Here is a 16,541-nt window from a genome sequence, read left to right as displayed (position 1 = left end):
CACCCAGGGTTGCAATAGACTAGAGGCCCTTGACCTCACCAATTTTTTCCAGGTTGCATTAGTGTTTACCTAACTAAAAAGTGGGCTAACTGAGGAAAGTAATGATACATGGAAATATATGGGTAAAAGGAAGAGAGAGTGTAAAAATTTTGGTTTTTGGTGCACTGACATGGGATTTATATAAAGTTTTAAGATGTGCAAAGTACTTTGTATACATTATCTTATTTGAGACTAACAACCCTTAAAGAACTATACAGAAATATGCAAATATACAGATATATAGAAATGCATATTATGTAATCTAAGTCATCAAATACTTTTAGTAACAAAGCTGCAGTCCGGTTGATGTTATAAACCTTTAATATAAAGGGTAGCAAGGACTTAACTGTTACCTTCATCCAGGATTACTAAAGGTGGAACACTTGGGGCAACAGTAAAGGGTGAAGAATGAAAATGGAAATGTGGAAATTACTGGAGCTGGCAGGAAAATACAATTACAATTCTAGATACCAACCAACTAAAATAAAAACTGTTTCACTAATTCATGGGGCAAACTAGTCAGAGGACTATCTAGCACCTGGGGTCCTAATCTTTGCTCTATCCTCAGGAATTAGTTTTCTCTATTTTCTCTTTAGGAAGAGAGGAACAAAAAATATGCTTAGTAAGCTGCAACTATCAAATTCTTTGATCAGTTCAATTTGAGAAATGAGCTTTGCAGTTAACACATGGCCTGCTACCAGGGAAGCTTTCCTGATACAAACTCCCTGATAAAACACCACTGACCAAAATGAGATTCCCTAATTTAGCAGTACAATCGATGCCAACCTGCCCCACACCACTAAGTCCAAAGAAATACTCTTATTCCAACAGTACATTTTATTAAAAAGCAATTTCTAACAGCAAAACTCCTTTACAGTCCACGCAATTAAACACTGTGCAATCTGGAAATCATCTCAAACCAAGGAGAACGAAAAGAGAAACAAAGAGAACTCAAAGCAAAAAAAAAAAAGAAAAATGAAAAAAGAATACCTTTATTTAGTGATCAGTGATTTTTCCACCCATCTGCCCACCCGCCCGGAGTAAGGATGAAATGCATGAAGAAAAGCTGAGGACTTCATAAGCAAATGGGCCTGATTCCTCCTTGCTGGAGTTCCTTTCATCCAGTTCAAGGCTAGCGGGAAAGCTAGGTTTGGGATAGCGTCCTTTCCTTCTCCCTCCCCTCCGAGCAAGGTTAATTGACACGACAAGCCCGGATCATGAGCAGCTGCAAAAGAATGAAGACTGGGGACATGATAAGGCCAAACCAGAGCTCCCTGGTCTGCTCCACCAGCTTCTGGCACAGCAGCATCTCAAAAACAAACTTGAGGCTGAGAATAGTGAGGATCCAGAAGAGGCGCAGCACAGCCAGCCGCTTCTCCCCGTCCTGGAAGAGGCGCACGGACACGATAGTGGTGAAGTAGGTGCTGAGCCCGTCGGCGGCGAAGAAGGGCACGAACACATTCCACCACGACAGGCCCGGGGCCAGCTCGTCCACTCGCAGCGCCAGGAGCACGGAGAACACTAGCAGCGCCAGCACATGCACGAAGATCTCGAAGGTGGCGAAACCCAGCCACTGCACTAGTTCCCGCAGCGAGAACAACATCGCGCCGGTGCCGGCGCGGCCCAGGGCTCCGCTCCCGGCAGGGCCCGGGCCTGCCGCCCGGCGCTGCGCAGCTCGGCGGGGCCGCGCCTCAGCGGGGACCTGGCGGCGGCGGCTGCGGGGACAGGGACAAAGGGTCAGCAGTGAGGGGGGCCCGGCCGCCCTCCGCTCGCTTACGGCGCCCCCAGCCCCGCAGTCGGACCTGGTCCCAGCCCGCCTGCTGACCGAACCGTCACACCAGGTGTCGGTAAGCTCCCAGCCCAGCCGAGACCCCAGCACTTACCTCAGTGGTCCGAGCGGCACCTCCCGCTGCCGCCGCCGCCGCCATGATGTGCCCGTCGCTCACTGATGGCGTCACTTCCCCTGGCACCGGAAGTCAACCCCGGGAGTTGCAGATAGAGGTGGTGGTCCTTTCCCTGTCTCCCTTTCGGTCCTTGCCCTGCACCCCCTCCACCCCTGTACTCGTCTTTCCTTTATCCCGGCCTCACGCTCTGCCCACACACCTGAGGCCCCGCGCCCGTGTCCTCCCCTATCCCATAACCCCTTTTCCCCAGCTGTGGCCTAAACTCCAAATTCTATCTGCCTCGGCTGCCATCCCGTCAACTCTGACCCCATCCCCTTTGACGTATCCCGACTGACTCCAACACTCTAACCCACCCTCCTTCATATCCTGCCCTCCTTCCCAACTCTGACCCCAGCCTCAATTTTAACCCCATCCAATTATAGACTCCCCCAAAGAAACACCCCCTCCGCCAATTCTGACCCTCCTCACGTCTCTGACACTCCCCAACACCAGCCCCATTTCTCAGATGTTGACCCGCAGCCTCCTAATCCTGTTTGGGAGCCAGACAGGGACTTCCCAGGATGTGGCAGAGAGGATCAGTAGGGAGGGCCGGCGGAGGCGGCTGCAATGTAGGGTTCTGGCACTGGATTCCTATGATGTGGTGAGTAAGGTTGGGAGTGCGGTCTTCGCCTAGACTCCCCAGTTTTCTATTCAGGTGTGGGTCCCTGCTCAGGACTTGGGAAAATGTGTGCCCCTGCTTGGCAGAGATGGCACACAGTCCTGCACCTGGGTTTCCTATGTGGGATGATTTAAAGAACTCCAGGAAGGTCACCGTAACCAAAAGTCTTACTCCCACTTAGCTGACTTGGGTCCTCAAATAATACCATTAGAACTTCATATCCAGTGCCCCTGGAAGATGCCAAACATTAAGCCATTAGTTACTAACCTTTTATGATGAAAATAGCTTGTCAGACTTTTCCTCTCTGATGGGTAGCTGAGAACAAGCCAGTTAAACAATACAACAGTACAATTGAGTAAACACTTATTAAGGGTCTTCTGTGTGCAGAGGTCTGTACTAGGTACTGGAGGAGATAAGAGGCAACAAATCTTATGAATCAAGGAGTAAGATGTAGAGCTTATAATCTCATTGCGGGATACAACACAAATATAATAATAATGCACAATATTACACTAAACAAACATTTAAAGTTGCAAAACAAAGTGTTATGTGGTCTGCGGAGAAAGGTTTTGCGGAAGTGATTTAGTCTTGAAGGATGAATAGGTCATCAGATGAAAAATGAGGAAGGAATACATTCTTGGCATAGAAAATGTATAAGAAAAAGTAACAGAGGAGTGAAAGCACCAGGCAGGTTTCAAGGACAGAGTACTTCATAGTGACAGCAACATACCATATGTTGAGGAGAGTAATATAAGATAATGTTGGAAAAATAGAATGGCATTCAATCATGGAAGTCCTAGAATGATTGTCAGAGAGTGGGAAAGAGAAAACATTTGGGAATGTAGGGAACTGCCAGGAGAGCTCAGTCTTGGAGGTGTTTTAAAAGTAAGGCAGTAGAACAGGAATACGGGAGATACCAGGTGGGAAAAGGGGCCAAAAATAAGAACTAACAGAATGGCAAACACAAATTTATTTGTGTTCACATAATCTGATAAGTTCCCTTCTGCTCACATTAATCTCTTTTTCTCCACATTAACCAGAGTGAATTTAAACAGTGGGGACAGATTGAAGAGTAACATTAGGAGTTCTTATCAATTCTTATTCTTCATCTATCTGGGCAACCAGGCCTGATTATATGAGTCTTACCTGTTGAATAGTATGGACCTTGTAAGGAACCACCCCTTTGATGCCACAAGCCAAGTCTATAGTATTTTCTTTCCCATGAATCTGCCAGAGAGTAAAGGAAGGGAAGATTTCTCATGCTGACGTTATGAGAGATCCTTATACCTCTGTCTTTTATATTGAGGTGAATCTGATTAATGAACCACTGGTGATATTTGTTTGTGCAACTACAGGCCAAGGAGACCCCCCTGACAACATGAAGGTAAGGTTTTCTGAATACTTGTGAATGTCCCTGGGGCCCAAAGAATCCCCCCCCCGGTCAGTTCAATTCAACATACATATTATTAAAACAAGTCAGGTTACTGGGCTCATAGGTCTTAAAGACAAAAGAATTGCTATTCTAGATTCATTCAGCCCAGGCTCATATCTCTAATTGAGTCAATACAGTGATAGGTTTGGTAAGGCCATAATCATTTTTCCTGACATCACTACACAGATTGGGGATATCCCCAACTTCTCTTATTGATCTGCTGTAGGTCTGTTGTCTAGGGGTTCATCTAAACACCTCCAAGTCTTAATTGTATTTTTATCCCATATCATCTCTCAAGGTAATAATTCTCAGCTATTTAAATTAAGACAACTTTGATTTGGCTTATATTTACCTCTCTGCAGCCTTATGTTATGGTATACAGAATGATTTGATGAACAAATCTGTTCTTCCCCTCCGATTCCTCCATGATTTTGTTAATTTTTTCTCATTGTTATCAGAGAGAGCAGAACTAGTACTCACTAGTTCTATTAGAAGTAGTAACTAGTAGTTCTGTTACTAGAAGTAACAGAAAGGCAAACTTAGGTTAGATGTGTCTTACAAACTTCTTAATGATTAGAGCTGTCCCAAAGTGGAATGGCCCACCTTAAGAGGTGGGGTGTTCTCCCTCCTTAGAGGGCTTCAAGCAGAGGCTGAAGGACCACTGGCCAGCCATGTTATAAGTGGAGTTCTTTCATGTACAGGTTGGACTAGGTTCCTTCTAACTCTCAGATTCTGTGATTCTGTGATCATAGACTGATCCCATCTCTTTTCACTTTCCATCTCTAAAGACTAAAAAGGCCTTATCTCCAATGATCTGTCACATGAATTACCCTTCTCTGGATTTTGCCTGTTGTTTTATGCCTGTCCTGAGATCCAGCATCAAAGCTGGCCCCAGAATTCCAGATCCAGACACACTTTTGCTGGAAATACTTACCCCACCCAAGATCTGAACTACATGAGTAGTGCCGTATTTATCAGACCCTGACATGAAGTTTTTCTCAGGAAAAGCAAATTAACCTAAAATTACCCTACATGAAAGTAGCAGTCTGTTACTTGGGAAACACTTCTAAAGTTGAAGTCCTCACCCAGACTGCCCTTACAAGCTACACCATTGACTTAGACCACCTGGAGTCCAGATCAGGGAGGTCTGCTTACCCTTAGGGGTATGCCATGTTATGAGCTTCTCAGTTATCTGGATCTGTGGTATCTAAAGAGTGGTTCTAATTTTAGAACTTCTGGAAGTTTATATTCCGAAAAAATCTGCCTCCTACCTCCCTCTGTCAGATGGATTATGCTGTGCTGGGTCTCGGCGATTCCTCCTATGCCAAGTGAGTAGAAAGGTTTAGAAGTGGGAAAAGATAGAAGGCAGCCTGTCTTCTGAGGTTGACCCCACCCTGTGACCCAGTTGTGCCCCTCAGAAAAAGATGGACTCTGTGCTAGATATCTTTGTCAAGATGAACAGGTGCCTTCCCCTTACCCCAGTCCTACTAATTCTTTGAGGTTTCCTAGCCTTCTGCAAGCCTAGAGACCGACCAGGAAATCAGGCGCCTCCCTACCAGTGCTACCTTACCCTCTGGAATCCACACGCCTTCTTTCTGTAGTCTCCTGAGTACTAGTCACGGGATTGTCTTAGCCTGAGAGTTTGCCCATTTCTGGGACTATTACCTAGAACAATTTTGGTGACCTGGGCCTAAGATGACTCCATTGAAATCAAACATCATTAAAACCTCTGTCACAGGGACTCCCTGATCATGCCCCAGCCAAGAGTGCCCAAAGCATGGTACTGTGAAGAAACACTGGGCTGGGACTCAGAGGTCTGAGACTCTAGTCCTGTCCTTGCCCATTCACAGGCAAGTCCTGACCCTCTTTGAACCACTTCTGTAAAAATGGCAGTAATAGCCCCTATGCACACACACTCCCAGACTGATTTCCTGCTGAAGGAAAACGCTTTTTCTGAACAATGATAGGATCACCTGAGAAGAGGGGGTCCCATGGACTAGGAGTAAGAAGTTTTACATTTGTTCGTGTATGGGTTTCTTAGTATATTTTTTCTCTCAATAGGTTTAATTTTGTGGCCAAGAAACTACACCGGCGCCTGCTACAGCTTGGGGGTAATGCGCTCTTGCCCATTGGTCTGGGTGATGACCAGCATGACCTGGGGTGAGTGGGGATTCCAGTGCTGCACAGGCTGAGGCTGATATTCCAGTCAACAAGTATTTATGCAGTACCTACTGTGTGCCAGTCACTGTGGATACAAAGACAAACATGAAACAGTCCCATTTTTATGGAGTTTACATTCTTTTGGGGGAGACAGTATAAATATATGCAAAAAGTAGAAATCTTCAAGGAGCCATAGGTCGGACAAGTAGTGAGTTGCCTGCCAACAGACCTCTGTGCTCCAGTGAAAGGTGTGTGGGTCAAAGTTCAACATAGACACCCCCCCCCCCCCCAAGACATGCCTGCTTGGGCCTCTTCCCCTCCCACAGTTTCTCTCCTGGTACTATGGAGCACATAATATAGAGATGCTTGAGTCTTGATTTGGGAGTAGGATCAAAGGGCAAAGAAGAATGATATTGAACCAAGCCTCTAGCATATGTCAATTATACCTACCTCCTGCCTAGGGTCCTGGTTTGAACGACCCCTAGGAAATGGTGATAGTTGTAAGGCTATCCTTAGTTCAGCTGCTCTCTAGTTTAAGAATGAGCTAAGACACTCTTTCCTCCCGACAGTGAGTATTCAAGGCCTGTCCCAGAGCCAGACTAGCTGCAGGGGGAAGGAAGAGACCATAGGTGGAAATGGGTGAAGAGCTGTTAGAAGGCAGCATGCTAGCTTACCCGGGATTTTCTCTGTGTTCTGGCAGGCCTGATGCAGTTATTGATCCCTGGCTTCTGGACCTGTGGAGAAAGGTTCTGGGGCTGTATCCTGTGCCTTCTGACCTTAGTGTGATACCTGCTGATACACCGTAAGGATCAGATGTTGGGAGAGCTGCCAGCTCTCTTCTAGAAGGTTTCTGTGTGACTCCCACTCCACTCCTCAATCCCTCCTGCAGGAAGCTAGCATTTCTAGATCTCCTCCCTTTCAGTGGCCAAGTGTAGGATCTCCCTGGATTTGACATCTCTGATCCAGGTTGCTTCTAGGCTTTTCCTGGGACAAGCTCTGGCCAGGAGTAAATCTGTAACTGAGATAGATCCAAACACATTTCCCTCTGGTTCAATTTAGGTACTCCCTCTACTGGTCACTGGGAAAAGATTCGTCATGACAACTACACCACTTCCTCTTGTGGGCTCTCTTTGCTCCCCAGCTTAGGCTGTAGGGAGAGGAGGCATGGCATATCCTTAAAGATTCTTGGGGGAAGAGAGGGTCCTTTAGTGGCTTACCTCATTAATGTGAAGCTCCTTCCCTTTCTCTCCCTCTGCTGCTCCAGCCTCATGATGCACTGACTTCCTTTGTCACCTTTTCATTCCCTTTTCTAGTTTGCCTTCAAGGTTCATTTTGAACTTTTGTGATGAAGCCCCAGGGATTTCTTATGAGGAAGAACATTCAGAGAATCAAAGACCTGAGGAGCTCCCCTCTGACCATAAACCCTTCCTGGCTCCCATCGTCTCCAATCAAAGAGTGACTGCTGAATCACACTTCCAGGATGTTCGGCTAATTGAGTTTGATATCACAGGCTCAGGAATCAGGTGAGATACATCTGTCCCACAGATCCACCCCAACTTCTCACTGGAATTCTTCCTTTGTCATCCAGAGGAGATCTTGCCAAGTTGGGTGTTCTATCAATAAGCATTTATTAAGTATGAGATATATTAGAGATGGAAAGAGATATTCCTTCTACAAATATATGCACTAATAGGTGAAACATGTAAGCAAACAACTACAGTACATCACAGAATATAAGTGCCATATGAGATAATAAATGCTAAAGGAATTCAGTAAAAGGAAAAGTCTCTATGAGCTTCTGTGGTTGCAGAAGGTTTTGTGGGAGGAATTTGAGCATGTACCTTGAAAGTAAGGTTTGAAAAAAGGAGGGTGTTCCAAGAGAAGGAACAACAAACAAAAACACAAAGTCAGGAATATATGGGGCACGTTTGGGAGATAATGAGATCAGTTTGGCAAGAGTACAAGGTTGAAGTAGGGAAAGGAATGTGAAATAAGGCTAAAAAAGTAGGCAGGGGCCTACCAGGCTAAGGAACTTGAACTTTTATTTCATAGTTTGGAACCACTAAGCAGAGGAATAATAGGATTAGACCTCTGTTTTTAAGAAGATTATTCTGGCAATGATATATAGACTGGATTAAAGTGGAAAGGCCAGGAGATCCTTTAGGACGATTATGCAGTACTCCAGATGAGAGGGAATAAGGGCCTGGGTAAGGTGGTAGAGATGGGAAGAGAGGAAGAACGTGAGGATACAAGTACATTTGGAATGTAGAATCAACCTACTTAGTTTCTAGTTAGATGTGGGAGGCAAGGGAAAAGGAGGAGTCAAATATGGCTTCTGCCTTGGCTTTAGCCCCCAGTGTTCAGCAGCTCATTTTAGGGGTGTTAATTTTGAGACCCAGAATCCTAAAGAGCTACTTCAACCCTTGTCCCCTTAACTTAGCACTTTCTTGCTCTTCCTAGTTATCTCCTCATAATTTACACCTCCTGCTCCCAATTTCCCTAGGCTCACTCCTTCTGCCTCTCTACTGCCATACCCAGATGTCCTTATATCCAGGCCAAAGGGAAGCTTCTCTGAAGCTTTCATAGGCAGGTGTCCAGGGGTAACTGAAGTAGCATCCTTTCCCTGCAGCTTTACTGCTGGTGATGTTGTGATGATCCAGCCTCAGAACTCAGCCAGTGACACCGAGCAGTTCTGTCACCTGCTCCGTCTGGACCCAAACCGGTGTTTTGTGCTGCAGCCTCGGGAGCCAGGTGGGTTTCTCTGTTTCTCTGTCCATTTCTTCATTTTGCTTTTCTCTTTTCCCTGTTTATCTTTTACTGTCCCTCTCCTCTGTCCATCTCTCTTTTCCCTCTAGATGGCTCTCTTTTCTTCTATCTTCTCTCCTTTCTCCCTTCAAAAGCCAAAGAACTTTAAGTATCCTCTCAGGGGCTTTGAGATATAATTGGTCTTCAGAGCCTCAGCTTAGTTCCTGCTGTATGACCTAGAGAGAGCCAGCCTGCCCTCACCAGGTCCTCCCAGATTTGCCTTGAGGCAGAGGTCACCCCCCAGGGAAGGTGGGCCTCTACCCCACCTCCTTTTACTCACCATAACCCAAATTGGATTCCCTGCTTGCTGTTTCAGATGTCACCTGCCCAGTTCAGCTGCCTCACCCCTGCACCATCCATCACCTTGTGTCCCACTACCTGGACATCACCCGTGTCCCCCATCGCTCCTTTTTTGAGATCCTGGCCTGTCTCTCTCAACACCAGATGGAACGTGAGAAGCTGCTTGAGTTCAGTTCTGCACAGGGCCAGGAAGAACTATACAACTACTGCAATAGACCTCGACGGACCATCTTGGAGGTGCGGGATCAGGACTGGAGCCTGACTCTGGACCCCCGGGTCAGGGAGGCTCCATAGACAACAAAAGATTGGCCCCAAGATACTGTCGTGCTCTCATGCCCCCAGCCTTTAGCATCCGGGAAAAGTCAAAGTTGAGTTCCAAGATAAAAGTCAGGTTGCTCTGCTTCCACTTCCAGGTCCTGGGTGACTTCCCTCACTCAGCAGCTTCCATCCCACCAGACTACCTGCTGGACCTCATCCCCCCAATCCGGCCCAGGGCCTACTCCATTGCTTCTTCATTGCTGGTGAGAGATAGTTCCCACCCCAAGGGTTCTGAAAGAGAAGGTCAGTGCCAGTGACTTCTGGGGAGGGAGGACCAGGAACAGAAGGCAGGCCTCCACTCTGAGAAAATCCACAGACAGCTTATAAACGTCATTTAGAAGCATCTTTAGTCCTTAATTCCTCTTTTGATACTTTGTCTATTTACAGTTAAAGAACAAACATAATAGCATCAATAAGAAAAAAGATTTTCATATTGTAAGTAATTCGCACATACCTTTTCAGGAATACAGCTGTTGCCTAGAGTGGTTAGTCTAGCCATAGTCGAAACCTCCCAACCAGAGAGGTATGAACAGTGCCTAAACACAGGGTACAGTAAGAGCCCTGAAGGAAATGAAAAGACAGAAATTCCCCCAAAAAAATCTCTTTCACTGCCTCTTGCCTCTTGTTTTCTCCCTGATTTTAGAGGCATATGTCGCCTTTCCAATTTGACCTACAAAGGAGAGGCATAAAGGGAGAAGCTTTGTAAATTCTGTGAAGCAAATTGATATTCATAAGCTACCCATCGGCTTTCTGAAAATGAAGCCCTATGCCATATCCCTTCCCTCTTACTCCCCAAAGCATGATATGATCCAGCTTGTTCCCTCCCCAAGGCTCATCCTCTCAGGGTGCAGATCCTCGTGGCCGTGGTGAGGTACCAGACTCGCCTCTGCAAGCCCCGGCAGGGCCTCTGCACTTCCTGGTTGGCCTCCCTGGATCCACAGAGAGGTAAGCCCAGCAGCACTCCAGGAGCACTGGAGCACTGCGCTCAGGCATAGTGTCACGGACTCTCTCTTCTCCACCACCCCAGTCCTACCCTCTCCACTCAGCTGAGCTAAAATGTCACAAAGCATGGGAAGTACCGAGGGACTCCAGGAAAGGCAGGGGAAATTTAACATAGGCATCAAACATACTGCATGCAAAACACTTTGTCCCCTCTGTTCCTCCCAGGGCTAGAAGTATATCCTGGATTTGCCCTGGCCTGGGGCCACCCCCTCCTGGTGCCTTTTCCCTTCCAGGCCCCCTCAGACAAGATTAAAAACTTAGAAATTCTCAGGGACTGTTCTGTCTTTGGATGTCACCCCAGCTGCTTCTTCCCTATCCAGGACCAGTAAGAGTTCCCCTTTGGGTTCGAAAAAGTGGGCTGAGTTTCCCTTCAGAGCCTAACACCCCTGTGATCATGGTGGGTCCTGGCACTGGGGTGGCACCCTTCCGTGCAGCCATCCAGGAGCGTGTGGCACAGGGCCAGACAGGTGAGCACAAGGGGCAGCATGGATTGGGATGGGACTGGACAGCAACTGCATACAAAAAGCTTCTTTGGAATATAGTACTTTTGTGTATTCCTGCCCTACTGTGTCTCTTGTCCCAAAAGAATGTAAGGTCTTTGAAGGTGGGATCAGGTCATCTTTATCTTTGTACCCCCAGGTACCTAGTAAGTCAAAGTTAGAAAAGTCAAAATCAAAAACAAAAGCAAACATGTCTCCCTGAGCAGCCTAATGGAGAGGGATCCAGAATAATTAGACTCCTCATCCAGGAGGATGATCAGTGTGATGAAGGTCAGCCTTAAAGTAATTTGCCAAAAGATGGCCTCCATCCCCACCCCTTCTGAATCCCAATGAGAAACTCAAAATTAGAAAGATTGGGAGGGGGAATTGAAATGGCTTTTCCAGATTCCCCAAAGCCCTTAGTAGGGCACCAGGCACTAAGATGCTTCTGGTGTCGAGTCCAGTGTTCTGGAATTGCCTTCTCTTTTTTTTTTTCCTTTTGGAGGTGCAGTTGGGGTTAAGTGACTTGCCCAGGGTCACACAGCTAATAAGTGTCTGAGGCCAGATTTGAACTCAGGTCCTCCTGACTCCAGGGCCAGTGCTCTATCCACTTCACTACCTAGCTTGCCCCTGTCTTTGTCTTCCTTATCCCACTCTGACCCCATTTGCCAACAGGAAACTATCTGTTCTTTGGTTGTCGACAGAAGGACAAAGACTTTTACTGTGAGGCAGAGTGGCAAGAACTCATTCAGAAAGGCTTCTTGACCCTCATCACTGCTTTCTCCAGGGACCAAGTGAGTGGGAATTGGGAGGGAGAGTCATGGGAATGATAGCATGAAAGACAATGGAAATCAAAGGAGTCAGGGTGAGGAAGGGGGGCGGGGCGGGTGCTGGACCCAGCAAAGGGGAGGTTTTGAGTCAGTGACTACTCTGGCCCAGAGGGTTGAGAAAATAACGCAGCATCTCTGCAGGAGGAAAAGATTTACGTACAGCACCGTCTGCAGGAGCACGGGGCATTGGTGTGGGAGCTGCTGAGCCAGCATGGAGCCTACTTTTACCTAGCTGGGTAAGTCTTCCCTCCCTTCTCTCCCTCTCTCTTCTCTAACTCCTCATTCCCTTTGCCCTCAGGGTTTGGAGAGGTCTATGGGGGGTTGATAGGCCAGATTCATACTTTGGAACCCAAAAAGGGCCCGGGGCCTAGGGGATCCACTGGAATCTTATAGTAACTCCCTCCCTCTCCTTTCCCTTTTCTTTCCATCAGCAATGCCAAGTCTATGCCCGCCTCTGTCTCAGAAGCATTGACCTCACTGTTCCAATCCAAGGGTGGACTGTCCAGCCCTGATGCTGCCACCTACCTCACCACACTGGAGCGGGCCATGCGCTTCCAGGCTGAGACCTGGGCCTGATGATCTTCACAACCCCCCTTCCCTTACAAGGGCTCGGGCCTAGGACTGACAATCCACCTTTCACATCTTGATCCTGAACACATTTTCCAGGCCCTCTCCACCCACTGTGTGACTCGATCTCAAGGATTTCACCCTGTCCTAACATCTAGATGTTTTCCTTTACAACTGGGGAAGCTGATGATCTTCAGTTCCTCTGAGAAGAGAATGACTGAGGGGATGGAGCAGGGCCAGGGTATTTGATTTTTTGATTGTTTGGGGAAGAAGGATTGAGATGTGATTGGCAAATAATAATATGGCAAAGTGATCACCTGCAGTGTCGTTAAAAGGGATAGGGAAGGGCACAACACACACACACACACACACAGAGAGGACAGAATTCCCCACTTCTCCCTTCTATTGCAAAAAGAGATGAAGCTGGGGAAATGGCCTAGGCTAGATATATAATAAACAAAAGACTTCCGTGGGAAAATTAGGGACATCTTCCTGGAGGAAGTTTGATGGAAAGGGCAGTTTTGATTTGGCGAGGGAGAGTGGAGAGAGAGTGTGGGTGAAGAAACTGGAAGAACCAGAGCTCTTAAAACAATTGCTTGTGTCTACAGGATTCCTAGTCCCCCAAGGCTCACCCTGAGAGAACCTGGGCTAGGGACGGAGTTAGCTCATTCTCATCTGATCCCAAATGCCTTAACCCCTGTACAGGTGTGTACCAATGAGGTCCAGTCATCTTAAGTAGAGGGCACCTCTGCCCTCAGGAAAGAACAAGGTCCCCTGACCTGTGAAGGACCTCCCCTGCATTCTGGTCTGACCAGCAAGTAGGGATTCCTTACCCTGACTCAGCAGGGAGGGGTGACTCCAGGAGGCCTGCCTTACACCTATATTCCTTCTGGGACATGGCTTAGGACATTCCAGGGGTCTAGAATACCTACCCTCTCCATCAAGCCAAAGTGGAGCCATGGCTTGCCACCTCTAGGAAATTTTCCCAAATTAACTGTACGCTAGATGAATCCCTGCTTTTTATTACCAACATCCCCTCTGTTTTACATAAGATACTGACACTATTCATTGGCATCTGCCTTCCTGTCACTTCTTCAAAACTTCATTTCCTGGAGTCACTACCCTCTCCCCAGGCTAGAAAGAAGTCCTTAGATTTGGGGGATTCCCAGGCGAAGTTGGGGCTATTTTGTGTGGGCAGTTATTCATTGGGTGGGTATAAAAATGAGGCCACTTCAGTTTGGAGAGTCAGAGACTGAAAATGGAATTGAAATCTGTAACATCATGACAATGGAAAAAGAAGCACAGTGTACTTAATCAGTGCTGGTATTAAGAACTTGGAGCTTGAAGGATTTTTGTAAACAAGTCCCAGGAAGTCTTAGAGGTGCTATAGGCTGAAAAGAAAGCCTCAGGAACTAAATTGGAAAGGCTATTTCCCCATCATGGCCATGCCCAGGAAGTAACTGGGACATGGAGTTGGGAACAAAATTACCACCCCTTCCCCTGGGGTTCTTTGGAGCCGTGTCCAGTCATCTCAAAAACACTCATTGGGTAAACTTAAGGAGTAGTAATGTTGATGAATATCAACAAGACACCTACCTTCCCATCCTTCCAGGCCTGTCTCACAAACCCTGTAAAAACTGCCATTTTTTAATGACATCAGGTGATAGACAGTCTACAATCTTAGACTATAAGGATCAGAAGGCAAGATGCTACCTAACAGATAAGGCTGCCCTGTCCCTCCTGACCAGGCCAGACTCAGCTAGGGGGAAATGTCTGTTCTTACAGTTCCTTTTCTGAGATAGGAAATAGTCATAGCTTTATCCAAAGGGCTCTGAAGGATAAAGTGGAAAGTCAAACATCCCAGGGGACCTGCAAAGTTGACATTAACCATTAATGACTACTCTTTGAGTCCTACCATTCAATCAGTTCCAAATCCATCTAACTGAATTATCCTTTAGTCTGTATCATAATTCCATCTTTTCCACAAGAAAATTTACCTTCATTTTCTCACCTCATACTCAGTTCTCAACCCCTTGCAATTTGGCTTCTATCACAATAAATATTAATAAATATTCAGTGCCTACTAAGTGCTAAGCACTGCTGGTCGGGGGGAGTCCTTGCTCTCAAGGAGTTTACAATCTAATGGGAAGATAAAACACAAAAGGAAGCTGAAAAGTATGGGCAGGGGGAGAAGGTACCCAATGAGGGGGCATGGTGGAAAAGGCAGTCAGAGAAATCCCAAAGTAGTGCACAACCAGGTGAGAAATGAAGAAAGAGGTGTGTTCTTTGTCCTGAGAACATACACCGAGGTAAACAGAAGTGTGACACATAAATCTAATTGTGCCTTTAACATCCTGTCTTCCTGAAAAGTTGTATTAATAAACTATGTAGTAATCATTTCTGACAGATAGTTGGAGTAGGTATCTGAACACTTTAGAATGTTAAATCTTCAGCCCTGCTTGACAGCCTATAAATTTAAATGTACTATAGTTTGTGGTTTAAGAGAACCATTGGGTGCTAACCTAAGGAATTCTTGGTAATTGAATTGAAACATTTATTGAGAATCTATTAGGTTAGGGATGAACATGTTAACATGGGAAAAGTAAAATCATAACATGGTTAATTTGGAAATTCGTTTTGTATGTCTATACATATTTGTAATTTTTTTTTCTTACCTTCTTAATGGGTGGAGGAGAGCAATTAACCTTGAACCTTAAATAATTGATCTTGACATCAAGTGCCACAGATATTTAAATGAAAGATTACCATACTATATAGTGATAGCTTTCTGGGAACATAAACTCCTTACTTGTAGAATTATTTCATTTTTTTACCTTTATCTACAGGCATATAGTAGGTACTTAATAAATGTTGATTGATGGAGAGGCAGGAAGTTTTGTAAAAAATAATAATGGGGGAGAGAAATTGAAGAGAACTCTAAATGCCATGCTGAGGCATTTTTTAAAATATTATAAATTTAATAATCAACAAAAACAATATATATTACAAAATAAGTACCAAAATCTCAGCCTCTGATAAGGTGCAAAAAAGACAAGCAAACCAAATGTTCTGTGTCCTTTTCAGGGCCTACCTAGAATAGTCAAAAGTATCTCTAGTTTATCTTTTAGAAAATGGGAAGAGACATGTATTGGCTGGACTTAAGGGGGAAAACATGGTAGAGAGGTCAATGAGGAAACTGCTTGTAACTCAGATAAAAGCACCTCATAACTTTGTAAAATTTTGATGTAATCAGTCTGTATTCAGTTTGGGTTACCTTCAGCTAGTGCACTTGATTGATTAAGAGGGAAGAGAAAATAAGGACCAGAATCTGAACTAGCCAGTGAACAGCCTAGCATTGAATTTGGAGTGCTGATTTAGGTGTTTACCTATCATGTGTCAGTCTTTCAGTGAATCACTCAATTGACTGAATAACAAAGTTATTCAAACATTTATCAAATACCTATTCTGTGCAAAGCAAGTGCTAGAGATAAAGATTACAATCTAATCTTCCTTTCTGAGTTTATAGTGATGTCCCCACCAAAAAAAAAAAAAGGCAGAAACATTCTTCTGAGTAACAACTAATCAGCTCAGGGTCATCTTTCCCTTCCTGACAACTCACATTGCTTAACCTCTAGAGCTATGTCTTCATATTCTTAGGACTAGAGATTTGGCACTGGAGAGGATTCAGAAGTTAACCATTTTTAGGTGAGGAAGCTGAAACCCAGATGAGTGACTTCTTGAAGTCACACAGATGGTTAAGTGGAAGATCTAGAATTTTAAACCAGATCCTCCAACTCTAAACCTAGTGCCTATATTCAGACCCATCCTAGAACCTATAATCTTATTCATCCTTCCAGGTCTCTTCCCAACTAGACTGTGAGGCTCCAAACAGCAGAAGCTGTAGGTATTCTTCCTGCCTTCCCCACAGAATAAGGTTGTTATAATAAGGAACAGTAACTAGGCAAGGTGTAACTGCCCGATAAAGATTTGGTTAATTAAGTGCCTTCTCTATGAAGATCTTCTCTTCTCTCCTCTTCTCAGAACCTG

General features: G+C 45.6%; 2 protein-coding genes across 5 annotated transcripts; one reads left to right on the top strand and one right to left on the bottom strand.

The window, feature by feature from the left end:
- Window positions 1-856: 856 nt before the first annotated feature.
- Window positions 857-1,691, bottom strand: TMEM203 (transmembrane protein 203). The gene has a single exon (XM_027849346.1). The coding sequence runs from the start codon at window positions 1,640-1,642 to the stop codon at window positions 1,232-1,234; it is 411 nt and encodes a 136-aa protein (XP_027705147.1). The 5' UTR covers window positions 1,643-1,691; the 3' UTR covers window positions 857-1,231.
- Window positions 1,692-1,989: 298 nt separating this feature from the next.
- On the top strand, window positions 1,990-15,098 carry NDOR1 (NADPH dependent diflavin oxidoreductase 1). Of its 4 annotated transcripts, none has more exons than XM_027849316.1 (15): window positions 1,993-2,040; window positions 2,449-2,583; window positions 3,908-3,985; window positions 5,264-5,361; window positions 6,095-6,193; window positions 6,894-6,995; window positions 7,507-7,716; window positions 8,823-8,944; window positions 9,315-9,535; window positions 9,712-9,819; window positions 10,447-10,561; window positions 10,939-11,085; window positions 11,773-11,891; window positions 12,069-12,163; window positions 12,359-15,098. In XM_027849316.1, exons 2-15 carry the CDS (start codon window positions 2,449-2,451, stop codon window positions 12,501-12,503), a joined length of 1,794 nt encoding a protein of 597 aa, XP_027705117.1. In that variant the 5' UTR covers window positions 1,993-2,040; the 3' UTR covers window positions 12,504-15,098. The 4 variants fall into 4 exon arrangements, 3 of the variants coding, with proteins under 3 accessions (XP_027705117.1, XP_027705124.1, XP_027705133.1); XM_027849323.1 differs by having other exon boundaries at window positions 2,009-2,040; window positions 2,436-2,583; XR_003568008.1 differs by lacking the exon at window positions 12,359-15,098 and having other exon boundaries at window positions 1,990-2,040; window positions 11,802-11,891; window positions 12,069-12,161.
- Window positions 15,099-16,541: the final 1,443 nt, after the last annotated feature.

Source organism: Vombatus ursinus, unplaced genomic scaffold (genome assembly GCF_900497805.2).
Source record: "Vombatus ursinus unplaced genomic scaffold, bare-nosed wombat genome assembly UNPS02000580.1, whole genome shotgun sequence".
Lineage (NCBI taxonomy): Eukaryota > Metazoa > Chordata > Mammalia > Diprotodontia > Vombatidae > Vombatus > Vombatus ursinus.
Note: the sequence above shows the minus strand (reverse complement) of the source record. Positions and strands in the feature narration are given on the sequence as shown.